Source organism: Dryobates pubescens, chromosome 23, assembly GCF_014839835.1.
Source record: "Dryobates pubescens isolate bDryPub1 chromosome 23, bDryPub1.pri, whole genome shotgun sequence".
NCBI lineage: Eukaryota > Metazoa > Chordata > Aves > Piciformes > Picidae > Dryobates > Dryobates pubescens.
This window is the reverse complement of record NC_071634.1, coordinates 11,072,797-11,098,495: the sequence shown is the minus strand read 5'-3', so window position 1 is coordinate 11,098,495 and position 25,699 is coordinate 11,072,797. Positions and strand designations below refer to the sequence as shown.

The following is a 25,699-nucleotide window of genomic DNA, read 5'->3' as shown; positions in this document are numbered from 1 at the left end:
GGAAGAAAGCTATAACTGGTTTCACAGGCAGTATCAGCAATAGTAACTACACTGTGATTTTTCCCATTTTTTCTCATTTGTCCACACCTTTCAGTTCCTTGGGTCAGCTGTTATGTTAGTTAAGCCTAGTCCAGTCATTGAGCAAAGACTTTGGGGGTTTCTCTACTCATATTACTCTGTTGCTCTGTTTTTTCTGTGCATAAAATGAGTTGGAGCAGCACTGGCACAAACTGAGAAAACCATATTTATGAAATCAGTGTCAAGGACACTGCCATAGCTCTGCTGGTCATTGTGTGGTGAATAGTTAGAGGCCAGCCCAAGGTTCCTCTGAATCCAAACTGTATCTGGGTTTGCTCTTTGTAAAAGTCCTTAAATTTCTCCTATGAGCTGGCTCAAGATACTCAGATAATGAAATGAGTGCTTCAATTCATTCTCTTAGCTAAGGATATGCATAAGAGGAAAGCCCTGAAGTTAAGGCAGTGAATTTCACACCCTGTTGTTTGAATATGCTTGCTAAGGAAAAAATGTTTCCTGAAAAATTGATGTGTAGTCAAAACAGAATTTCACTTGCTTAACATGCTTGAATTTAAATTGCTTCACTAAAGAGTTTTTACCTTTTGAATCCACCTTCCTACATAAACAGTGGTTTTGCTATTTAAACAAATTTGAGTATTTATTTAAAGGAACTAGCTGTCTTTTGTACAACAGATCCCAGAAGCCTTCCATTCTGAATACATCCAGTAACTTCAATTACAATGCTCCTAGACCTGACAAGCCTTCTCCATGACTGTGTTAAACTCTTCCTGTCCCTGTACCTAGAAGAGAGCGGTCAGTACAAGGGCAGAGCAGTGACCTCTTTGCTCTGCTGTCTTTGGAGCTTTCAACAAGCTGCCTCAGGAGAGGAGAACTTTTAGTGACATGCTGTAAACTGAGGACAACCACATAACAGAGCACTGCTGGAAGGCATGTTCTTTACCATGATCCTGCACTTTGCTTTCTTACCTGCCATTTGAATCTGTGATCGCACGTGTCCCCAGGCATCTGATCCCAGAACCTCAGCATCTTACTTAAGAAGCTTGCTCACCTTCTGGCTTTGGTTAACCCACAATTTTTACCTGCTGTAAAAACAGTTTAAAATAGTCTATTTTGAGACTTGAGGCATGGTTATGAGCCTGTCAAGTTGCCTCAGGGACTGAGAGGTTCGGCTGGTCTGTGCAAGGCAGTAGACCCTGTTGTAGCTGTCCCCAGTACAGGCCTGCCTCTGAGCAAAATGAGCAATGTCAGCAGAGCCCATGGTGGGGAAGATCCCTTAGGCAGGAAAGGCTTTATGGTCAGTATGCATTTGTATCAAGTATCAGCCACTGCCTGGATTAGTCACAGAAAGATAAGCACAGATCTAATTTTACCACTCGACTTTCTGAACATTACAGATGCAACTGCATGAAGAATGTATTTGATGATTTATACAGTTGTCAAGTGGATTTGTCAATGTCTTCTCTGGTGGCAATAAAATATGTATAGTCTATTTAATGGTGCAATATCATGGCAGATACTCAAATTGTTTAATTTCATCTTCTTAGAAGGAGAAGTTAGAGAAGGTGCGGTCTTGGAATGAGCAATCCCTGGGTGCTGCATTGTTATACCATAGCAGTAGCTGATTTTCTCCTTTTAATCGGTTTTATTCTCGGTGAGGTACTAATTATTGTACTGTTCTAATTCTTAATTTTTATTTCCTTGACCTGGGCAAAACAGTTTGGAGTGGTGTTGAATGCATCACTGATTTTTAGGAAGCTACAGAAAAGCCCTACCGTGCTTGGATGTGACCCTCAACGTGTTTACCCACACGAGGAGTGTGAAGTCAGACTGTGCTTGTTAACCTTTGTGAAGACAAAGTCTAAAACATTTAATTCAAGTCAGAACTATGACAAGCTCATTTCCATTGAAAGTATTTTCAAGTCCTGGATCAGCTTCAAGACTATTCCACACAGAATCACAATTCCAACTTTTATCAGAAAGCAGTTATGTGTGATATGGCTTTCACTGGGTTTGTAATGGTTTAAGTCACTTGGTCCTCATACACAGACAGGGAAAGTTTTTAAACTGAAGGTTTCCTTTGCCTAAGAAATATAATCTATTCCTTGTTTTACAGGGACATCAAACCTGACAACATACTACTGGATGAGCATGGTAAGTGAACATTGATTGTTGGATCTCAGATATTGCTAATTCTTGAGACCTCAGTGACGTGCTCATGACATACTTTGGAAACTAGCCTCAGATATTGGTTTCTTACCTAAATCTGAACTTCCTTTGCAAAGTCCCTCTGTCCACCTTATAGATTTTGTAATTTCCATTCCTATTGCCTATATATGTGTGTGTGTGTGTGTATATATACACTGATATACACTCTGTGTATATATATATATATATGCACACTGATCTGACACTTGTAAGACCAGAGAAGGAATTTAATGTGAATTGAGAGCAACAGGACACTTGAAATTTTTGTTTTAATTTTTCTTTTCTTTAACAGAATTTCTGTGAACCACCATAATCCTCTTTTAGTAGCAGAAGCATGCCAAGCATTTATTTTCTTTTAGAAATCCTGAAAGGCTAAGAAATTTTATATAGTAAATTATTTCTCCTGTCAGTGTTTTAAAAATTGCCTTCCCATATTTAGATACAGAGTTTGGAAATTTGCCTCTAAGTCTGCAAAATTTTTTTTATGGCTCTACATGTAGTTCTGACTCAGATAACACACACAAAAAATAGACAACACATTCAGCTTTGAATTTTCAGTTCCAATTCCATGATCTCAAACAGAAAATGTGTGGTATGGAAAAAGAAAAAAGTCAGTAAATGTCTTTAAAATTAAGGTTTCTACATCTACACTGTCTATGAAGCATTTTGCTGGAACCTCATGAATCATTTCACAACTGTTTGTGGGAAGAGTATAAGACATTACCAGTGAAGAGCACAGCAACCTGGTATCAGAACAGAAATACATACAGAAGGAAGACTACATGGAGAAAGAAGATGTGTATTTGCTACTGTGGGAAAGTCTTGTGCTCTGTTCACCTCAGAAATTAATTAAAAGTAGTAAATCTTTGAGAAAAGGCAAACTTGAAATGAGAACAATGATACTATTATCTTCCAGAATCTATTGCAGAGCTGGGTATACAAATTAAAGTTGCTTAAAGGGGTAACACTGCAAACAGCTGGAGTTTGGCCCTGGGAATATGGAAGCCAACAAAGCTAAATGAATGTTGGAGTTTTAAACCATCTAGAATTTCAGGGATCTAATGCTTCAGACCCATAAGTGTTAATGTTCTCTAGACACTAACATCAGTAAATAAGCATGAAATAGCAATCTCTTGTCTTTAAGTCCTGGGTGAATTAAAGATGTCAAAGATGACATGAAATGACCATGAGTGTGTTAAATCTTTGACTGACAGCCTTTGAAGTATAGTTGCCTTTATCTCTCCTTGCCTCTCATCAAGGTCAATTACTGCACAAAATCAGCCTCTTGTGAAAGCTTTCCTATGAGGGCTCAAATATTGCAGACAAGAAGCTAGACCAGAGTGAGTGGCATGCTTCAAAATGAGGTGTTTTGCTGATTATAAACTGTTCAGCAAAAACATCTTCTGTAGCCAGCTTGGATATTTAGGAATGGATAGCCCCACTTCTGCAAAGCAGTAGAACACTGCTCCCTCACAGCACACCAGCAGACAAGTGGTGAAACAGCCAGACTTGCACATAGACCTTGGACAGCAGGTTTATTCAGCCTCTGACACTGATTAACAAGATAAATGCTCTCAGCATAATTCATCCACACTTTGAAAATACATTTAAAACTCGTGCCTTTAAAGAGCATACCCTCTTGAAATGCATAGCCTTGAGGAACACACCTCTAGCAGTACAAGGAGGTTTCTAACAATCTCCTCGAGGATAAGTGACAGGCTACCAAGTCATGCCAGGCTCATGTGGATATGAGCTTAAGCTCTTGTACACTGCTCAGGCGAACCCAGAGAGATGCTTTATTTATTGTTCATAGAGTTTGACCTTCAAGGGCAAACCAGGTCTGAATTTGCTCCAGACTGTTCTTGTGTTGAGATTTCCCATCAGCTCTGATGCATGCTGAGTTGATGGCATTAATTCTAGCCTGGTGTTTCTTCTCTCTGCCCTCACGTTCACCCCTTTGCTTTCAGGTTCTGAGAAATTTAATGAGGTTTGAAGTCATGTACATTTTCCTCTGCTAAATGCTAGTCAGCCAGCTTCAGCCACCGTTTAGATCTTGCTTTAACTGCTGCTATGATTTGTTCAAAAATTAAATAACAGCCCCAATAAAGGTAATTTTCTATTTACCTCAGACAGAGGCCATATGGAAAAGTGCAGCATAAAAGCCATGTAGTGCTTCTGAAGTGCATGCACGCGTGAGGCTTCTCAAACTCCTGCACAGTGCTGTGGGTATTAACTTACAAATTTTCCCTATTAAAGCCTTAACTGGAAGCTGGATGAAACCCTTTCCAGTGAAATAACATGCTTGCAATGTGCTGGTTGGTGTATGGGAGATAAGTGCTGTCTGGGATGATTTGCAAAAGCCACTCTGCAGAGAGCCAGAGGAATGTGTTCATTTGCCTTTTTTCTTCCCTTCTCTCCACCATCATCTTATTATCACATGGGGTCGTGCAGCCATGAGGATTAAGCAATGAGCTCTTTCCCTGCAATGCCTGAATTTAGTTAAGTCCTGCTGAATCTGTTGTGTGCTGCTCTGCTTCACAGCTCTTAAAAACTAGCCCCAAGTGGCAATCACATACAGCTCATTTCAGTGTTGTACCAAGGATACAACTGTGGTTTTGACATTTAGTTTTCCACAATAATATCCAGAAAGGGGCATCAAGTACAAGGTGTGAAGCTCAATGGGAAAAACTTCCCATGAACTGAAATCTTGGGAGCAGCATGAAGTAGCTACTCTCTCAGTATAATAACTGCAGCAACAGCAACCATTCCTGTTCCTGTATGCAACTATTGCAGCAAAAAGATATCTTGGAGGCTGATGAGAAAGATACCTACAGAGAACTGAGGTCTAACTCTCTTGAAATAGTCACACCAAGAATGAAAGACTTGAAAAAAATAAACAACAACAAAAAATTATCACAAACAAACAAAAGAATTCACTAGGCTTAAAAGAGTTGGAACCATCCAGAGGTGTGCACAGGCAAGCAGAGCCCTGCCTCAACATCCCCCTAGCCTTCTGCCTCACTCCCTGCTGCCTCCTGCTCAGATTCAATCCCAGACACAGCTTCTTTCCACTCCTCCAGCTCTCACCTTGTGCTGTTTGTAGTCCCTGTGGCAGCACAGCCATCTGCCTGCTTATGGGACACCTTCCTTTCCATCCCTGCACAGGCAAAGCCTGTCTGGGCAGGCAGCCCACAGTCCATGGAGTAACCTTGTAATGGGGAAGAGCAAAGATGTTTTACCAATGGTACAGACACAGCTCTGCTCTGCTACATGTACAGCAGCTCCCCATCACTCCTGCATTGGCAGTAGGATTCAGAGGAGCTGTGCAGATCCTATCTTCCCAATCCACCCTTTACCATGCAGAAAGGCATTTTTAACAGGGCCCATCAACCAGCGCACACAGCATTTCAGGTGTGCTATTTTGGTTTTGTTAAATGAAAAGAAACCTAATAAAAGGGAGAGAAAACAATACACTACAGGAGAGGCAATTTTCCTTGCAGATCAACTCTTTGGATCAGTCTGAACGGATGTTACACGATAGGTGTTTTGCAACAGTCTATCATGCTGGCACTCTAATAGTGAGCATCGCTTACAATGCTGTCATTGAAATGATAGAACTTTATATTCATCTGTCACAAAAAGAGAAAAGTATTAGCATGCCAGGATCCTTGCAGCTTTGCATTCTGCAGTGTTCATGGAATTGCTTCAAACTACTGCCATGATGTGGCTGTATGTGGTTTGGAAGCCATTTTCAAGCCTTCTGCTGTGGTGTTTTATTATTGCAGAAAGAAACTGCAAACATGCCATGCTCCAACCGCCATGGAGGAGGAATATCAGCTTGAAATCTGAGGGCAGGCTGGGCTGTGGACATTAATTCTTATTATGAAAGTCTACCATCTCCTGCCTCTCATAAAGTGAAGAATTTAATCTCAGCAGTTTTTGTCTGCCATGTGCAGAGGTCCTCCTGGGCTGGGTGCACTGGGAAGAAAGTGTCAACAAAATGTAAGCAGGGCTTTTGAGAAAAGTGCAGAAAACATGCAAACTATTTAATTGAAAGCATCTACTGTGTCTCCCATGTGGAACAGTTTTAAGTTTAGCAGTGAAATGTGGTTCTTTTTCACTTCAAAACCAACACAAGTTTGGCCATAAGAGGAGCTTCTGAGAACCTCCACTGACCCATAGAATCATTCAATTGTTTTGGTTGGGAAAGACCTCTAAGGTCAAGTCCAACCACCATGGCCATGAAACCATATGCTGCAGTGCCATGTCTACATGGTTTTTTGAGCATATGCCTGTTAGAGGTTGGCAGATATGTTTCCTGTGGACTTTGAGCAGAACCCAGTTTAGAGTGTCAGAGCAGCATAATCTTTCATTGAGACTGCAGTTCCTCCATCAGGCACCACTGCAACGTCCAACATCAGTCATTTGTTAGACTCTTTTCATCTTTGGCAGCAAACGTGATAACAACCTCCCTCACTTAATAACTGCATCATGCCCAAAGCCTGCTCCATGCTGTGAGCTGAATGATGTTGAGATCTTGATTTAAAAAAAGAAAGAAAAAAGATCACAGGAACCTGTCACTCAAGACTCTAGTTCAGCGCATGATACATTAATCCTGAGTGCAGGGCTAAGCTGGGCAAGGGAGAACCTTTCCCTGCACTCTGTCCTCCACGATGTCATTGCCAGACGTAATCACGGAGAGCATAATATCTGCATCACTTCACAAGACAAAACTATTCCTTAAGCAGAGATGTAAAACCTGACAGCAGACTTAGCAAATTAAAAGTCTGCAGATTTTTTAGGCTGGATTTATATTTAGTTTATCTGCCTATGGCAAGCCAAGATTAACAACTATTTCTTCACTGCGGTGGAGCAATTTAGCCTATACTTATCATAACCTACTCCAGGAAAAAAAGCAATGGCAGCAGGTTTTGGCCATCCAGCCTGATTAGCTCAGTTTAAATCAGCTGGCTGGCTGGCTGGTCAGGCAGCAGGACCCCAGGCTGACTTCTGTCACTTATTTTTCATCTTTCCAACTGCTGTCAAATGGGTGTTCATTTTGAACCTGCTGCTGTTACATAGGCACTCGTCTGCTACCATGGATGTAATTGTATAGTTATTGGGCTGTAAAAATACCCTTTTTTGCTTCTTGGCTCATTTTGCCCTAATGAGAGTCAGAGAAGGCCAGGCTGATGGTCAGCTGAAGAGGATGTGATTGCAGATGGGTGTCATGAGTACCTGAGATTGTGAGGAGTGGCTCTAGCTGTAGATAAGAAGAGGTAGATTTCACACACAGCTTCATGTGCTGCTCCTGCATATTACTGCTCTAAGAAGATTGTTTCTGCTTTAATGCTGATGGCAAGAGAAGTTCAGGGGTGACCAGCAAAAGAAAATAAATCCAGCAATGAGAGCAGGTAGTGGATGCAACTATAGTGAGAAAGCACTCCACCACTTTGCTGCCAGTATGTTGTTTCCAGTTACAAGCAACATTTAACAGTAAGTTCCCATGAACTGTTATAAATCTTTCCATTAACACTTAAATATCAGACAAATGGGAGACTATTTTTATGATGTGCTGCTTTAACTTCTGATTTTACTTTGTGTGATTGCAGGACATGTTCATATCACTGACTTTAACATAGCAACCATAGTGAAAGGCTCAGAAAAAGCTTCATCTATGGCTGGCACAAAACCCTATATGGGTAAGTTTTCCAGACTATTAAAAAACCCCTACTCCATGAAAAATCATGCATTAAGGTTAACTAATAGCATTTTTAAAGGATTTTAAGTTGTAAAAACATGCAATTATTGTGATCCACTACTACTTCTTTTTTTGGCAGTATGTGTGTGTTACCAATGGAAAACATAAGAGATGGAGGGACTGGGCTGGAGCTGGATCTCTATGCTGCTTATAGTCAGATCCTGTTTGGTTTTGTGAAGCAAAATTCAGAAAGGTTTAGTTTACACCTTTCTTTTTGTGAAGAAACATAACTTTAGTGAAATGGTACAAAGATTCTTCAGCTGCAGTGCACAAATTAAGAAAGCTTTGGGTTTACTCCTGAGAGATTTCTGGCTTTATGGCTCTGTCAAAGACTTTCCATATGGCTTTGCCTAAGCCATTTAGACAATGAGAGAAGTGGGAAAAAAAGACCTGGAGGTTGACTTTATGCTTGGGAGTAAGGTTTCATCAACAGGAATTTAAACCACACTTTAACATCAGTGTAATGAGACAAAATCCCTCCAAGCTAGGTACTTCCTGAGCACCAGAACCAAGGAAACTCAATGGTTTCTGCAAGACATGCTTTGTGCTATGCTGGTTTTCATGATGATGAAGGTATGAGAGATGATGAAGGCTTTTTTCCTCTCGTAGTTTTTTAAAGGCTCTCTCCCATGTGGATCCTGTTATGTTAATCAGTTTTGGAGGCACTCTCCAGCCTTTCCATTTGTAGAGGTACTTAGAGGATTTCTCACTTCTTCCTATGGCCAATTTAAGGAAATAAACAGAAAAATGTTCTCTCTAAAGCCTCCATTCCTATTTGAAATCTGACTGAATCAGGCTGAGATTTGCAAGGGAGTGATTTAATTCCCTGCAGCACAACTGCATAAAACTGGTATCCAGGCAAAAAACACAGTGAATTGATACTGTGTTGTAAGACTGCACTGGCTGTTCTGATTAAGATCCCTATCTTGTCATGCTAAGCATGGTATGAGCCAGCTTCTGCAGCCTGTGTTTAATCCCACTTCACATTAGCCTTGTTGCCCCCAAGTCTCCCTCTGCCTGAAATTTTCCCAGCCCATTTCCTTACTTATTAAATGGTTGCACAGAATGTAGCTGAACCTGAATGTTCTTCCAGAAACCCTGCTAATTTCCATACATTCCCCCTTCCCAGCTGACTCGTTCAGACAAGTCAAATCCCTGCTACACATAGGCAACAAAACCATGGACAACAGTGAATCTGAAAGGAATGAGGTCAACAGCCTGGAGAGACAAACTGCTTCCAGCTGCTTCTGTACTTTTACTTCTTGAGGCCATTGACCTGAAATGCTGAAGTGAAATCAGCTGCTTAGGATGGGAGGTTCTTTGGGGGTTCTGCCTCATACTGTTCAGCTGGCTCCAGCTGTGAAATAAGATGTGTGCCTTAGCTGGTTTAGGAAACTTCTGTGTCACCCATGCTTGATTTTATCATTACAAATTCACTGTCTGTACCTCCTGCCACACCTCTGATTGAGGATGTTGTCAAAGGTTTTGTTGTAGCAACAAATTCATGGAAACCCATGAATTTTCAGGCTGTCATCCTTTGCTGGCAAGCCCTGGAAAACATCCTTCCTTTGAGACCTAGCTGCCATTTGGCAGGTGCAACTTCTGCCAGCAAAAGGACACAAGCACTTGGGGAGCCCTTTCTGCTCTTCACATAGACCAGGAAAACCAGTGCAGGGCAGGACATGGTCTCTGAATGCAGACTGTGCCTGGGATGTTCAGCTGTGGCTCTTTCTTCCTGCAGAAGGCTATTCATTAGGTTTGGAAACTGCACTCACCCAGCTGGAAGCACGTCTGCAAGTGCTTGCCGATTTCAACACTGCTCCATCTTTGAGTGAGGAAAAAAAAAAGGAGGTTTCATATATCAGCCCCTCATTCAGGCTGCAAGAAACATGATTGTGTCTCAGAGAATACATCCTGTGCTACTTTTGCAGTAGTGACCCCTTTCCCCTGCAACAGGTTAGTCAGCTACAAACCAAAGTGTTAAACACTAAAATCCATCTAGAACACATGACAGATACATTACAGATGTGGCCCTTTGTTTATTCCTCACTCTGGCATAAATTAGAGGGATTAAAGTCCTATAGCAAATACTTTTTACTCACCAAAGAATTTCCTTTTTGAATGATCAGTTTCCATACATCTGCATACTATTTGTGAGTGCTGCAAAAACTTTCCATTCACAGGTTATCATTTTGGAGGGGTTTAGGGTTTGTTCGGGGGTGGGTTGGTTCGTTTCTATTGGTAGGAGGCTTAAGGGGGATTAGGTAGAGACTTTGTGGTTTTCTTCAGCAGAGGCTGAAGTGATCCATAGAACTTTTGGACTTTAAATCAAACAACTAAAATATGCGTTATGGTATAAATAATAACTGACAAAATTCCAAATCCAATAAAATCAGTCATAAATTACAAGAAAAGTTGCAGCTACTCCCTCTCCATTCTAGAGGCTTGTTATCTCAGGTTTTCACAGCTGCTTTCATAAGATGCTTTCTCAGTGAAGAATGGCTGTAGACCTGAGATTACCAGAGGAGTGTGCGTTTACAGAGCTTCGCTGAACTCCTGAAATGTCTGAGTCATCCATATTTATTAATTAGTACTGTGTGGGAGTACTATTGGAGTCAGAGGAAAGCTAGTGGGTGTCCTGATATCAGCCTTACAGGTAAGGGAAGGCTAAATTTGTTCCTGAGGTAGATTCAATATAGCAAGGACAAATTTGGAGTTGGGTTTTCAAAGGTGCTCAACCTTGTTCTTCTTTGTACTCACGCAAACAATTACCTGATACTTTTTGTGTTGCAGGTCATTGCTCTTGAAGTGTGGGTAGGGTAGAGTTTAGATTTCTGAGAATCTACTCCCTCCCCCTTTCTTGTACTGAGGGTTTGATTGTGGAGTGTCACTGGGGATGTCAACCTGCCCTTTTCCTCACAGGGAAATAGCATCTTGCCAGGACCAGCCAGGAGGCTTCTGTTTGTTCTGATAAGCAAGAACCAGGAGTAGGTATGTAAAGCTTTGAGGTGGAGGAATAAATTCTGGCTGCACTGATGGTTGTTTTCAGCCTGCACCAGGAGTACTGCAGATGAGGGGATTAAGCACTGAGCTGTGAGGGAGTATTCAGGTTTTGGCTCTGCTCTGACATTAATGAGGAGGCACACATGAAGCTGAAAAACCTCAGGAGATCAGGGAAGAAGCTGCTGTCTCCAGATGCTTTTGACCTCTCTGTGCTTTCTACCACTCTTTGAGATATTCCATTGAAACTGCCAATAATAATCAGTTCTTCGACTATATCAGACAAAAAATACCCCCAACAACAAGCCAACCAACCAAACAAAAACACAACCAAAACCTAACATGAGTTCAAATGGCAGCTTTCATTTGGGGTTTGGTGGTTTTTTGGTGTTTTGGTTTTGTTGGGTTGGTTAGTATGTTGGGGTTTTTTGTTTGGTTGGGTTTTTTTTGGTTGTTTTTTTCCTAGCCTGCCTGAAAGGTCCTGGTCCCATGCAGAGCTTTGCAGACAGATCTGAGTAGGAGGAGACCTCTTTTTGCACATAGAGCAAAAAGAGAGGACTTCCAGCACCACAGTGGGGCATTTCTGCCCCCTGGGTAACTCCCATTCTGTAGTCAACCACACAAGTCCCTCAGGGATTTTGGGTGCATAAACTGATGTGAAGACATTTGCTAACCTGGCTGGAATATGTTTTGGAAGAGTCTGTAATAGTCTTTCTGATGTGTCAAGTACACAGCCTGTCCTGTGAATCCCCAGCTAGCCAGGGCAGTTAATGTCAGTGCTGGGACAGAGTGCCTGCTGTCCACACACTGGACTGACCTTCCAAACAGCAAATGGACATTTTTTGACACAGTCTCTTCAACAAGTTGCTAGTAAAAAGTGGCACTGCAACCACAGTGAGCCTCTGGATGGAGTAAGGAAAGTACTTCTGTACAATTTCATATTCAGTAGTAGGAGACCATGATGTGCTCATTGCTCCTGGGTTGTCTTTCAATGGGGCTAGCAGCTTGAGGTTGTTTCGCTGAGTTTGATCCAGATGTTCAACCAGTGGACCAGGTTCCCTGTGCAAGGGCAAGAAGTGAGATCTGTTCAGTGGCTGAGTAATGCAGAGGGTTTTACAAGGACAGCAGTCTGAGTAAGGGCAGCAGAGGTTGTATAGCCATATGGCAAACTAATAAGGCATTCTAAATGCAGTATCTGTGATTAGTTAATGGTATCTAAAATATTTTCTTTGATTGAATAACTGCATTAAACATGAGCATTAAAACTATTGAGGCGTATTATGTGAATAATGGTCCAAAAATCAGTTACAGTGCTGTAACAAGTCTAGACCTCACACTAGAAAATTGCCAGCCCAGTGTGGTCAGGCTCTAGGAAGCACTTTGCCTTACACAATAGAAGTTAGCAGTTGGCTAGTCAGAGAGCTCTGAGTCAGAAAGCTGTCTGTTATAATTTAGACTCTTTTAGCACATGAGAAAGTAAACACTAGGAGGTAAATTGCTAGTTTACCAAGGCCACATTTATATTTAGGGAGAGGGAAGTTGTTTTCTTCCATTTTGCTTTTAAACCTGCTTCTTCTCTAAACAGAAGATCACTTGTCATTGTTGTAGTTCGATTTCTGTTTTCTATTTAAGCCATGACCTAGAAGAAGCACTGACCTCTGAATTTGCTTTTCAAACCTCTGAATCCACTTTTCAGAAGTGAAAATTAATATTTCTCATCACAGTGCTGGGAAAACAGTTAATATTTCACTGAAATGTCAGTCCAAGGTTCTTGGTCTCAAGTTAATTTCTTATTCAGCTCAATCCATCAGCTGTTAAGCCTAATTCAGCAAGGTGAAGCTATGAATTTCTTGTATGCATCAAGCAATTCACAGATTTAAACTGGCAAAGGTCTGAGCTTTTAACAGCTTATCCTCTGTCAGTCAATCAAAATATTGCTTATATCCTTTGCATTGTATATTTGTGTATATATCCTTTTATATATGTATTTTTTCCCCAAGAGGAAGGATAGCTGGCAATGTGTTTTCATGATGAACCTCAGCTGATGACACTGGAATCTACTTTATCTGTGAAATCTCAACCATTACAATGGAATCTGTATCACTGGAACATGTTTTCCTGCAATGACTATGATAGCTTATTGCTTTGCAACCCCTGCTGTATGCCCCAAGCCTCTGATTCCCCTTATTGACATGTAGGGTCACTGCTGAGATTCAAACAGACCACAGAGAGCTCTAGCTAGCCAACCAGATAATTAATGTCAGGATTTTCATTCTTGAGAAATGTTTTCAACACATCCAACTGAACTTGATGATTCAAAAACACTGAAGCCAAACCACTATGGCTCTATTTTTTTATCTTCTTTTCAGTTTGTCCTACTAATAACATTGCCACAGGCCATTTTGTAGGGATTAATGACCAGCTTTTGTTGGCAACATTTAGCTGTGTGTGGACGATCAGCTCCTTACAGCTAATCGATCTTGCAAGGCTCACTTGCAAAATATTGCTTAAATACACTGACTAGTTAATTATCTAGTAAAGGCCACTTGAAGAAGGGTCTAATGTGCTCATCTCACTTCACTTTCTTTCTCACCTATTTTGCAAAGTTGCAAAGCAGCCTATAGAAGTCAGCAATGCTTCAATGTCAGTAATAGCTCTGTAAGCTTCTTAATCAACGATTGTCAGTCTCCTGGGTAGTGGAAGACAAGTACACCAGGCATGCTTTGATTAGCTTCTTGCTAAGGAAGTGAAACTGAAATCAGTTCATCAGAAAAGAAATGCCCCATTGTGCTGTTTAGGATTCGTATCAGAGCCACTCTGAGGTCTTCATTTTATGCTTTATTCTGATGAATTATATTTCTGATTAAACCGGTATGTCCCATCAAAATTAATAACAGCTATTCTTTGTGCCAGCAGTTCCAGCTGATAGGCCTGAAACTGTTTTATCATGGACAGCATTTTCAGACTCACCATTGATCACCAAATTAAAATGGCCTAAATTTCAGTGATCTGGAGCACTTTAACTACAGAGTTAAGTGATACATATGAACACTCAATAGATTTTTAGAAACCCTCCTTAAAAGCATTTTGTCCTGTGTATAAAATGCCCTTTTACAGGAGGGAAAAATAGTGAAAACTGGATTTGGTGGTGTTTGCACTTACATTGATATTCTCCTTTATTTCAAGCTCCTGAATCCCATCCCACTTCAACCCAACATTATTTTCTGTATTTCACAACTCTGGTTCTTCAGACTCCATCACTTGGAGGATCTTGTGTCTTTGTGTAAAGCCATATCATGTTTCTGAATGAGCAGGCAAGCTCCAGAAGTCTACCCTACAGCCTGGAGGCCTTTGTTTATGTGGAATGTCCCCCTTCAAAAAGGCTTTCAGATGCACATCCTTATTGTGAGGCTGTATTTAACAACCTTGCCAAACTGGGAAAAGGTCTTCTGGCTTTAGCAGGGTTGACATTTCATTCTGAGATAAAAACCCTGAGGAAGGAGACTGTAAATAGTGTTGCACCTTCAGTCAGTGCCTCCTCATCTTGCCAAGTGGTGCTTAACAACCACTTCACTGGTGCTGACTGAATGCAGAGACAGTCCAGATCAAATAATACCGCATAAAGCAAGGGGAAAGGGGCCATCTGCTTTAAAAGTCAGGAGCCTAACTGCAAATTCTCTGGTCTAAGGATGTCATCAGTTCAAGGTGAGAAGACAGAGCTACAAAGCACCAGGGCCAGTGGGCAAAAGAAAGCATTTTCTGCTTTAGGTGTGATGAGCTGACCTTGAAGCTTTTAGAACAAGCAAGTGAAAGTGGGTAACTCAGTCACTGAATTAACAAAACAGCTGCAGCCTTCTGTCAGTGTTGTAGGTTACAATAAAGTACTTTCACCTCTACCTCACAGAAATCAGACAGTGATCTGTCACATTATTACAATGTTAAAGCTATAAAAGCAAGAGTGAAACCGAAATTATATCTATAGAGCTCAACAAAAAAAGGTCACAAAGGCTATTTGCTGTAGTGAGATATTCTACATCATCTAGGCACAGTGAGTAAAACCTGTAACAAATGTGGTGAGATAAACCTTCAGTACAAGGTGCCTATGGTGTTATGCAAAATAGGACTTCGGTGCTGGATGTGCAGTTCAGGTGTATCGATCCACTGAAGTCACACCACACACAAAGTCTGCCTGCCCTCTTAGTGTCAATCTGTGTGAGTGACCACATGCTTGCAAGCTGCGCCTGGACAAACCTCCAGCAGCACGCAAACAGGATCTGAGGTACCTCTGAAGACATAGCATGCCAAGTGGAGCTATGTTATGGGAAGGTGAGATATTGCTAACTCAGTCTGATGACTTTTAGGATATTGTTGCTTTATGCCATACTGGATCACGGCACAAGCTTCCCTATGTCAGTGATCCACTGGTGAGCTATTCTCCAAACATGCTTTCTGGCAAAAATATTTATGTGATTGTAGCTCTCCTACCAAATGTATTTAGAGATAGTCTTGCTAGGCAGAGACTACAGGATCACTTTCATTCAGTCATTGGTTTTTATTCTGCAGATTAGAATTTTGCTATATATCACTCATGGATGCCAAAATCCCCTACCAGGTTTGGCTCTTCAAGACTTTTTAAAGTCAATTGTGGAGCTATAAACCATGATGTTGCCATCCATAATACGAGGACTGCAAAAACTCCTCTGAAGGGAATGCCTTTCCTTTAATTAAAGGGGCTTCTTTAAGCACCATGCACAGTCAAATCCCAAACTGCCAGCCCGAACAAGTGTGACCAGACGACATTCCTTGCAATATGCCCACTGGAAAGTCATGTGATGGCAATCAGGTGGCAGTGTGGTACTTTAAACTCTGTATCATGGCCAGGAGAGGCTCACATGGTAATTGCAATCTAGCACGATGTTACGGTTGGCGATAGTGTTGTTTAGAAACTCCCCAGGGAAAGTCTTGTTTGTACAAAGCGTACTGAGATTCTGCTGTGAGATAATTAGAAAAGCATGACTGACTTCATTTCATATCCTCTGTTATTTATACATGGCTTTCTGAAGAAACTCCAGTGACATTATTCAGTATGTTTTCCTTCCTGAAATTAGCCAACTGAATCATTGTTTCGAAAATCACACACACACTCACCCCCATGCATGTACCCCAGAATGTAATTTTTATGGAATTCATTACTTTAATGACAGTCTCTCTATTTTCAGTCATGGCAAAGTTTCTCAGTGTAAGGATTTGTATTTAATGAGCATTTTCCTATCTTGGATACCTTTAAAACTTGTCTGATTAATTCTATCTAAATGTAAAATAAGGATGAGATTTACCATGTTCAACATCTCCATCAATCACAAAGACCCACCTTGCCGGCAGATATTTGTCTCATAAAATATTTACATTACCCCAAGTATTCCAAGTCACATTTCAGCTCAGGATTTCCCCTCCTATTACTTATTTTTATTCACCCAACATAAAACTTCAATGGGCGAGATCAAAGTTAACATGGAAGACCAACTGCTGAAAAACTCTGACCAGTGAGGGCCAGAGCATTTGTCAGCAGCCTAAGGCGTTGAATTTGCAACACCTGAAAATGGATTTAATTCCAGTTCATTGCATCCTTATTGATTTTTCAGCTGTATACAATAATGATCCATAGTCTAACCTTTATTTTTGTTTGATGTGACTTACTGTTTTAGCTCCAGAAGTGTTCCAGGCCTTTATGGATGGAGGTCCAGGATACTCGTACCCGGTAGACTGGTGGTCGCTAGGAATTACAGCGTATGAATTACTGAGGGGTTGGGTAAGAATGATAAATTTCCTTGTTATTTAATACACTGACTGACAGAAGTCCCAAAATCTGCAGTCCCCCTGAGTGCACCCTTCATGATAAAATGTGAGTGGACAAAGCTGTGGTTCAGGCCAGGAATGCCACCCTGAGTATCTCCCAGCTGGAAACATTGTTGGGAGAGTTTCACTCGCTTTCAGTAAAGTTTGCCTAAGTTTGGTTGGGGAAAGGCCTGATCTTTTAATGGTTTCTCCACAATGCAGAACTGAAAACAATGGTATTTTCTCCAAATAGAAGTTGAGTTACTTCAGGCTTTATTATGTCTTTGATTCTGGTGGGGAATACCTTAAAGGAGCTAACACAAAATCCTAAGATGCTTGGCCCAGCTACAGAAAATGCTTATCTGCCAGTGCACTTGTTACTTATCTAATCAATTATGTGAATAAGCTTAATGAAAAAATCTTCATGAGCCCAGTCAAATATCACAGAAGATAATGGAATTCTTTTTTTCCCATTTGGGTTCAAAGGATTGAATTGGATTGCTTAAATATTTACTATTCCCTACGGGATACTGATTTTAGATACTATTTCAGGATGACAACATAGCTGAAGTAGCTAAAATATTTTAAATTCCTCTTTTGGAAAGAGGATTTCATTGCACTGCAGTATGTTGGGTTTAAGGAAAGAATATTTGTTATCATATGACACCAAGAGAGTACCACTACTCTGCCCAGCTAGGGACTTTCTAATGTGAGCCAATCTATGCCACAGAGATCTCAGTTTCACTTAGGATGACAGACAGAGAAAAGTAGAAATACTGAAAGCTATTATTCTTGGGTTTAGATGGAAAACTACACTTCAGAGTGTCTGCACATTTTGCTTCAATCTTGAAGCTACAGTTTCCCAGTCCCTAAAGTTTGGCCAATCTCTTTGTATTTCCACAGAAATGGCAAAAGTCATGTTCCTGATACAAAGACCTCTCCCATTCCAAACCTTAGTCCCTACTCTCAAAGCATGAGAGTATTGACAACCTTTAAAAATAAATAAATAAATAAAGAGCCAAAATCTTTGCAGTTTTCCCTCTTCATCATTCTCAGGAATTACTGAGTTTTCAGGTCTTCCCAGGATGGGAATTTTTACCTGAACAGCTAAGGTCTGGCGGTGACAAACACAATACATCCTCAACAGTAGTTGCAGCCAGCAGTACTAGCTGCACATATCATGAATTAAAAGAACATCCTCCTGGATTTATATCAACCCTTTCACTAATGAGTATCTCCAAGAAAGCAGCACAATGCATGGTTGGGTAAGGGAAACTGAACTCCTGAGACTAATCACAGAAGACACCTTATCACTTGAATAAATGAAAAACTACAGAGAATGGAATCCATTTGCCAAGATCCAGAGAGTCTTTTCTGAATAAGTCTGGCTGGCTACAGACAAGCAAAGCTGAGACTGAATCCATTCTTTGAAAAATAAATACCTTGCCATCTGTCCCTGCTCCAGTCAAACAAGCCAGCTTGTTTTCTCATGAAGAATGGCCCTTGCCCACTGAGCAAGGCAGAGGGTGGCTTGACAGCTCACGTCTTTGTATGGACTAGGAAAAGGTGTAATTATTTTCCTGAATTGAATTTCTGAATTCTTCTGATCTAGGGAAGGTCTAAATGGACAGCAGTGATGAGGAGGAGTAGCTGAGGGTGCGGGAGATGTGCTTCACCAAAGGCACGTTGCTGTTTGCAACAGCCGTGAGCTGCAAAGCTCCATCTGCTGCTGCAGCCTTGTGCAGATGGCTGCAAAGAGGCAGCTTGTGTGTACAAAGCTGTAAGCTAAACCTGCAGGCAGGCAGCCCCCTCCTCCTGCGCGTTCCCACAGCACTTTGTTTGGCACCCCCATTGCTGCAGAGCAGAGAGGTGGGCACCTGGTGCAGCTCAGGGGAATGAGGACTATGTTGGTTGCACTGGACAGTGCCACCCAAAAATACGACTTTTCTCCAGTCAGAGCATGGTGCATGCTGGTGTGTGGGGAAGGCAGGAGCATTAGAAATTAGAAGAGTCAGAAATTTTGATCATTTTCCTCTGGGCTGATGTTGCCTGTCTGAATTCAAGAGGAACAAAAAATTATGTGCTTTTTATTGAGCTGAAGTTTTGTTTTTGTTTTCCTCTACTGTTTTGAGATGGAAGAGTCTTCAGAGGAGGTTGTCCATCCAGTGGACATGCTCTCTGCAGGGGGGTTGGACTAGATGAGCTTTGGAGGTCCCCTCCAACCCAAATCATTCTATGATTATACTTTTCCTTTTTCACAAAGTAAACCAGAAGGGATCTGACCCTCCAGGGGACTGGATAGATGGAAAATGTGTCAGACAAAAGGTGTGAAGGACCACAAAAGACCAAGATTATAATGGCCTTTTTATTCTATTTTAAAGTATTTGTAGTTCAAAGTACCTGAGAACAAAACTAAACTTCTCAATAAATAAATATCAAGATTCAAGATTCAGTCTGGAGAAAAGAAGGCTCCAAGGTGACCTTATTGTGGCCTTCCAGTGTCTGAAGGGGGTCTACAAGAAGGCTGGAGAGGGACTTCTTAGGATATCAGGTAGTGATAGGACTAGGGGGAATGGAATGAAGCTGGAGGTGGGGAGATCCAAGCTGGACATAAGGAAGTTGTTCTTCACCATGAGAGTGGTGAAGCCCTGGAATGGGTTGTCCAGGCAGGTGATTGAAGCCCCATCCCTGGAGGTGTTTAAGACCAGGCTGGATGAGGCTCTGTCCAGTCTGATCTAGTGTGGGGTGTCCCTGCCCATGGCAGGGGGGTTGGAACTAGATGATCCTTGTGGTCCCTTCCAACCCTGACTGATTCTGTGATTCTATGATTTGAAATCAAGAAAAAAAATCAAGTACAAATGCAAAATGTTAAGAAACTTTAAAATAAGGTAAGTTTGAAAAGAATATTTCTGGTGAGGAAAAAGGGATGTGCAGAAACATCCTTAACAGAAAACCAAATGACATGTTTGAAACCAATTCAAGAACATTGTGTATTCAGAGCAAACATTTAGGTCCTGTTGAATTCATATGGACATGATATAGCTAAATGACAACAGGCTAGCAGAATTTGAATCAAAGGAAAAAGATTTAAGCAATCCTTGGCTTTATTTTTAGACTATCCCAATGCCTTGGAATGGGCTTGGTTTCATACACATGTTCCAAGTTAAACCTGTACATGAACCTTCTTAAAACAAGAATATTCTCTGGGCCTTTCTGAAGGCTGGCTTTAATTCACTGTCAGATTAGAAAATTAACACCTAGAAATAGTCTTAAATCCTAAACTGCTGCCAGTAGATGCTAGCAAAAGTCAAGGGATGGTTCAGTTCTTTGTGAAGGTAACAACTGTCTGCCCTTTGCTGTTGAGGATACTGGATTAGAAGGTAACTACGTTGTGTTTGAATTACGCCGCTTTGATTCACACACTGCTGCTATGATGGCATCTGGCTGCAGGTCTCGTATCACATATCTCTCACCTGCTGGGTACCTCTTAATTCACAGGCAATCCACATTCTGTTCTTGTTTACAGAGGAAAAAAAAATACCCACATCAGGATAAATCATCATTCTAATGACTTGCTTCACAAATACAAAGCCTTAAAAAATATGTGCACAATAATTAGCATAAGTAGAATTTTATAGCTTGCACTTTCATTGCTGAATGCTACATTTAATAGAAGACAAATCACAGCAAACTTCATGAACAAAGCACTGTGAAGGCTAAAACTAGCCACTGAAAACTTCTTTATCTACTACTCAGCAAGATCAGGATGACAAATCTCCCTTCAGCTACCTCTTTTCCATTTTGTGGGTTTGGATCACGAGGACATTCTTGTGTTGCATGTGAAAAATAGTAAATAATCCACCTTTGACGTAGAATGCCCCGGGAGCAAAATTATTCTGCTCATGTGAATGGATACTGCCTTTGATGAGACAAAAATTTGCAGAGGAAATACATCTATGAGTAATTACATTCATTTTGACCAAAGAAAAACACACAGAGAACGAAGGATTAGCCTCAAAATTGTTATAAGATGTTGCAGTGGTTTTGATATTTCCAGCATAAACAATGCTGAGCTCAGGAGAACCTGAATTGTCTACAGTCCTTTCCCCTTCTTGCTGACATGATATTGATTTAACTTTATCCCAGAGGCCCTATGAAATTCATTCAGCCACTCCCATCGATGAGATACTCAACATGTTCAAGATAGAAAGAGTTCACTACTCATCTGCGTGGTGCAAGGGCATGATAGCACTACTGAAAAAGGTAAGAAAGCCCAAACATGTTCTGTCCTCTCTTCTCTTCCAGAAGCCCCTCCAACAAGGAAGAGGTGTCAGGCAAACACAGACATTAGGTAGTCACAATCTCAAGGATAAGAAAGCAGTTCTTGCTCCTTGATTTTTCTGAATGAGTGGTTCAATATTTGTCTTGAGAAGCTGGATTATTCTTAGGTTTAGATTCAGGCTTTGTATGGCCTCAGAGAAATAGCAATCTAATGTTTTTGTTTATTGCAAAACTGATTCACCACTGATAGCAAAACTCCAGGGATCAGTAATTCCCACTCTGTGCCCTGGCCCCATTCTCTCCATCACTAGCTGTGCATGTTGGAGATGGAAGAAGGGACTGTTCTGCTATCTAAATTTCTGCCACTATTTCCATCCAGGGAGTTTAGAAACAAAAAGGGCTCTATGTCTCCCTGCCCCATGTTGCTATAGTTGCAACAGCAAAAGTTGAGCCACTTCACTGGAAATGTCATTAAGCTGTAAGCCAGGTTTCTGTCTGAATGCATCTTCATCCTGGAGCTCACTTTCTCCCCCAAATCCCAGTTATTTGCTTGATTTAATTTCCTGGCCATGTTGCAAGGTTCATATGTCTCCTTAAGGTATTTAAGACCATCAGTACTGATATCTGAGCAGGAAATGTTTGTGAATGTGTGACTAGAGCAATGCAAGATGAATTTTCTTTGCAGCAATGAACAATCTACTTTGGACAGACGAAGCAATGAGGTGGTTAATTTTAATTGCTGCCAGGATGCTCAGTGTAAATGTATCTTCCAATAAATTAAAGATGAAATACAAATTGTTATGTGGCATTGAACTGTGATGTTTTGTGTTGCTTGGACTCTTGTGTATTTGTAAACAAACTTTTGTTCCTGATACATTTATACACTCCATGCCTGCAGCAACCATCTGGTGGCAATTAAATTATATTCACATCCAGTGAGTTATTACCTTTATTTTTTTTTTTAGCTTGGGATTTCTAGGAGTTGTTAGAACATTCCCTAGCCATTTGGTTAGTCAAACTCATGTATCATGCAATTTATGCCTGTGATACATTTACTTTTTTATATGGCATCCAGCCCCTTAGAAAATGACTCATGCTTGATTGCAGCTCCTCACTAAGGACCCAGAGTGCCGTCTTTCAAGCCTTGCAGATATCCAAAGCTCTCCATACCTAGCTGATGTCAACTGGGATGCTGTTCTAGAGAAATCTGTGACCCCAGGCTTTGTTCCTAATGTAAGTTGATACTCCAGGTGAACTGTGTTTACAAATTCTGGTTTTAATTATCACTGCTCTTTTACTTTTTTACCCTTCCATTTATTGCTCTTCAGTGCTCTTCACAGAAGCATGAGTTTGGATCCTACTTTCATTTTTTCAGCCACAATTTGGCCCATTTCATTAAATCACACCAAAGCCTAATTAACCTTGATTCACTTTTTGTTCCCTTTCAAATAAAGAACATTTTCTAGGCTTTGCCTTTCAACTGTTAGAGAAAATGACTGTCAGAGCTAACTCTGAGCCAAGGAACACCAAGAAAGTTGTTGTTGCTCTGAAAGTTAGACACCTGAATGACATTTGCAAGACTTTTTATCATCCCAGCATTTGTTCCTTTTTCACTTTAAAAAATACTGTTCCAAAGGACTGACCTATTTCCTTTGTGATAGTTTCCTGTACTAAAACATTCAAATTCTGTGAAGGAATTGGATAGTTTCTTTTTTTTAACTGTCTTTCCATTTTGCTGGCATTTTCTGGATATTTCCATTTTGATCAGTTGAAAATTAAATGGATTTGAGGGTCAGGAACAAAAAGCACTGACTGTGGTGTTAACATTCTGCTCCACTCTTTGTTCAGTAATATTGCACCATATTTTGTCTCCAAACGAGGTGTTTGTAACATACTAAGTTTTGTTTATATGTTTTTGGGTTTGTTTTTTAATGCTACTGTAAATAAAGATGATGAAGGGGAATAGCTAGATCCTGTCTGCATCCAGGTACATGTTAGTGTTCTTACTAAATCAGATGGGAACAGGATGCAGCCCTGCAGAAGCTGAGGCTGAGGGGATATTGCCTAATGGAGCAGAGGCAGATGGGTGGGTTTCCAAGACAGTGCTGGCAGTGTTTGTTGTGCTTCTTGGCACCTCGCCATAGCCTTTCCTGGAGGGAGCATTCTGCAGGGTAAGAAAACTATGGGTGGGCAAGTAGAGCCTGGGGAAAGACCAGAAATACAGCAGGTAACTAACACAACAGGTGAAGAGAAAGGCAGGCCACCCTTGGGCACTTCAGTGCAATAACACCAGGGATAAAATTCCCTCCCTTCACATTGTAGCAAGATGAATGGAGACTGGTCTCCCTCTTCCTTGTTTTTAAAGTTAGAGCTGCTCTCTTAAGATATCAGAAATGTGGGCTGACTTCTTCTCATGCAAAATTCAGCAGATTACTTAGACCTCCAATACCTAGCTGAAAGTTTAATCCATAACTGTCAGCCAGATGCTTTCCAAGAACTTTTGTCCTTGTATCACCAGCAAAACCTTCACTGATTAAGTAGGGTCACACAACAAGATATTTCTTTGTTTTCAGGATTTGGTAAGAGGATGAATTGGGGCAAACATACTCTGTAATCTGAGGAGAGATTTATAACTAGGGAGTTTTAGAACTTTTTAACTTCATGCTGTTACTGTCAGGAGCTTGCCTGTCTTCTGCAGGCAGAAGGTTTGTGGTAGGAAGATCTCATCATTTAATTTCTCCCTCTGTAGCTGGATCACTGGAGGTATTTAGGAGGAGACTTGATGGAGTGCTTGGTGCCATGGTTTAGTTGATTAGATGGTGTTGGATGATAGGTTGGACACGATGATCTGGAAGGTCTCTTCCAACCTGGTCTGGTCTGGTCTGGTCTATTCTATTCTATTCTATTCTACTCTGTAAACATCATTGTTTGTTTGGGGTATGCAGGGTTTGGGTTTTTTGGTTTGCTTTGGATTTTGTGTTCTTGGGTTTATTTGTTTGTATAGTTAAAGATTTGATAAAGGAACCAAGAAATTATTTAAATGCAATGTGCTTTCACTTTTAAAGCTTCAGAATCAAAGTGGTGTGTTTTTAAGTGTTCAAACCTTAAAACTGTGCATGAATGGGAAAGGAATTGATGTTGATCAAATGTAAAGAATTATTTGTTTGTCAATAAATGTAAATATGCTAGAAACCTCCAGTAAGAAACAAAATAATACATGTTGCTAAAGCTGATGGGATAGCACACAGGAAAAGGCATCAGCTTAATATTCTACTTGGAGTATACGGACTTTGCTAGGAACAAAAATAATGGAGTGATCTCTAAATCAAATGTTTTATTGTAGGATACCACAAGTTCTATAAGTGGTTTATGATGTGGTTTTATTACTTAATGCCTATTAAGCTATTAAACAGTATCTGCCATTTGTATATGACTTATTGTGGTACCTTGAGGGGGGCAATGGTGTGATTGAACACTCAGAAGTTCCAGAGGAAAACAGGCTGCTTTTAAGATCTTCCACCTCATAAGTCAAATTGTTAGCAATGTTTAAAGTTTATTTATTTATTAGTGCTTTAAGAGAAAGAGGAGAAGAAAGGAGCTCATGCTGTTCTGATTATAGGAGTATCAAAACACCGTTTCAGTGATTTGGGTACCAAGTAGTGATTTTTTTTTAAAGCTGAACTGGGTTCAGCTAAACCATTCTGGCCATCCTCTAGCTCTTATCCCTGAATAGGAGAGAAACAGCTCATCCAAATGTTGTCATGAGATGGCTTTATTGCACTAATGAGCAGAATTTAAGGAAACCCTCAAGGCATAGATATGTTTCTGTAAACTTTTATGCTGAAAAGATCTGAAAGAGTCAAGAACCTGAAAAGAATTAAGGAAGAATCTGAAAAGAATCAAAGGAGGAAATGACCATATAGAAATGATGTTTCCAATCACTCTGCTTAAAACCCAACTTCCTGATAGCACAAAGAATCTGAGGGTTTAGTCCAAGCATCACATAACATAACATAACATAACATAACATAACATAACATAACATAACATAACATAACATAACATAACATAACATAACATAACATAACATAACATAACATAACATAACATAACATAACATAACAATGGAGAATTCAGAATATTTAAGTAATCTGAGCAATGGGTATGAAAAAACATAACAGAAAAGAGGGTCTAACTGTAATTGCTTTATAATATGATTTTTATCTCACCTTCCTTATTTAAACTTCAATTGTCACTCCAGGCCTACAAAGACAGTCTTCATGTCACAGATATGATTGGGAAGTTGCACCATTATTGATAACATTAAAACTTGCCAGGTAAACTGAAAAAGAAAAACAACCTACAATGATGCTTCAAAGAGTAACTTTGAATCCTTTCGTCCTAGAAAGGAAGACTGAACTGTGATCCTACCTTTGAACTTGAAGAAATGATTTTGGAGTCCAAGCCTCTCCACAAAAAGAAAAAGCGACTTGCCAAAAACAAATCCAAAGAGGGAACTAAGGAAACTTGCCCACTGGTAAGCTGGGGACTGTGGCTGTAGTCAGTGGTGTTTCATTTACA

At 40.5% G+C, this 25,699-nt stretch overlaps 1 protein-coding gene across 3 annotated transcripts in view; it reads left to right on the top strand.

Annotated features, from left to right (window-relative positions):
• Positions 1 to 25,699, top strand: part of STK32B (serine/threonine kinase 32B) — a 149,568-nt gene that overhangs the window by 80,764 nt on the left and 43,105 nt on the right. For 2 of the 3 annotated variants that reach the window (XM_054172435.1, XM_054172434.1), the window contains exons 5-10: positions 2,150 to 2,187; positions 7,854 to 7,943; positions 16,708 to 16,811; positions 20,984 to 21,100; positions 22,226 to 22,351; positions 25,524 to 25,655. In XM_054172435.1, coding sequence (XP_054028410.1) covers positions 2,150 to 2,187; positions 7,854 to 7,943; positions 16,708 to 16,811; positions 20,984 to 21,100; positions 22,226 to 22,351; positions 25,524 to 25,655 — 607 coding nt within the window. The remainder of the gene's footprint in view (positions 1 to 2,149; positions 2,188 to 7,853; positions 7,944 to 16,707; positions 16,812 to 20,983; positions 21,101 to 22,225; positions 22,352 to 25,523; positions 25,656 to 25,699) is intronic. The other variant, XM_054172436.1, reaches the window with a different exon arrangement.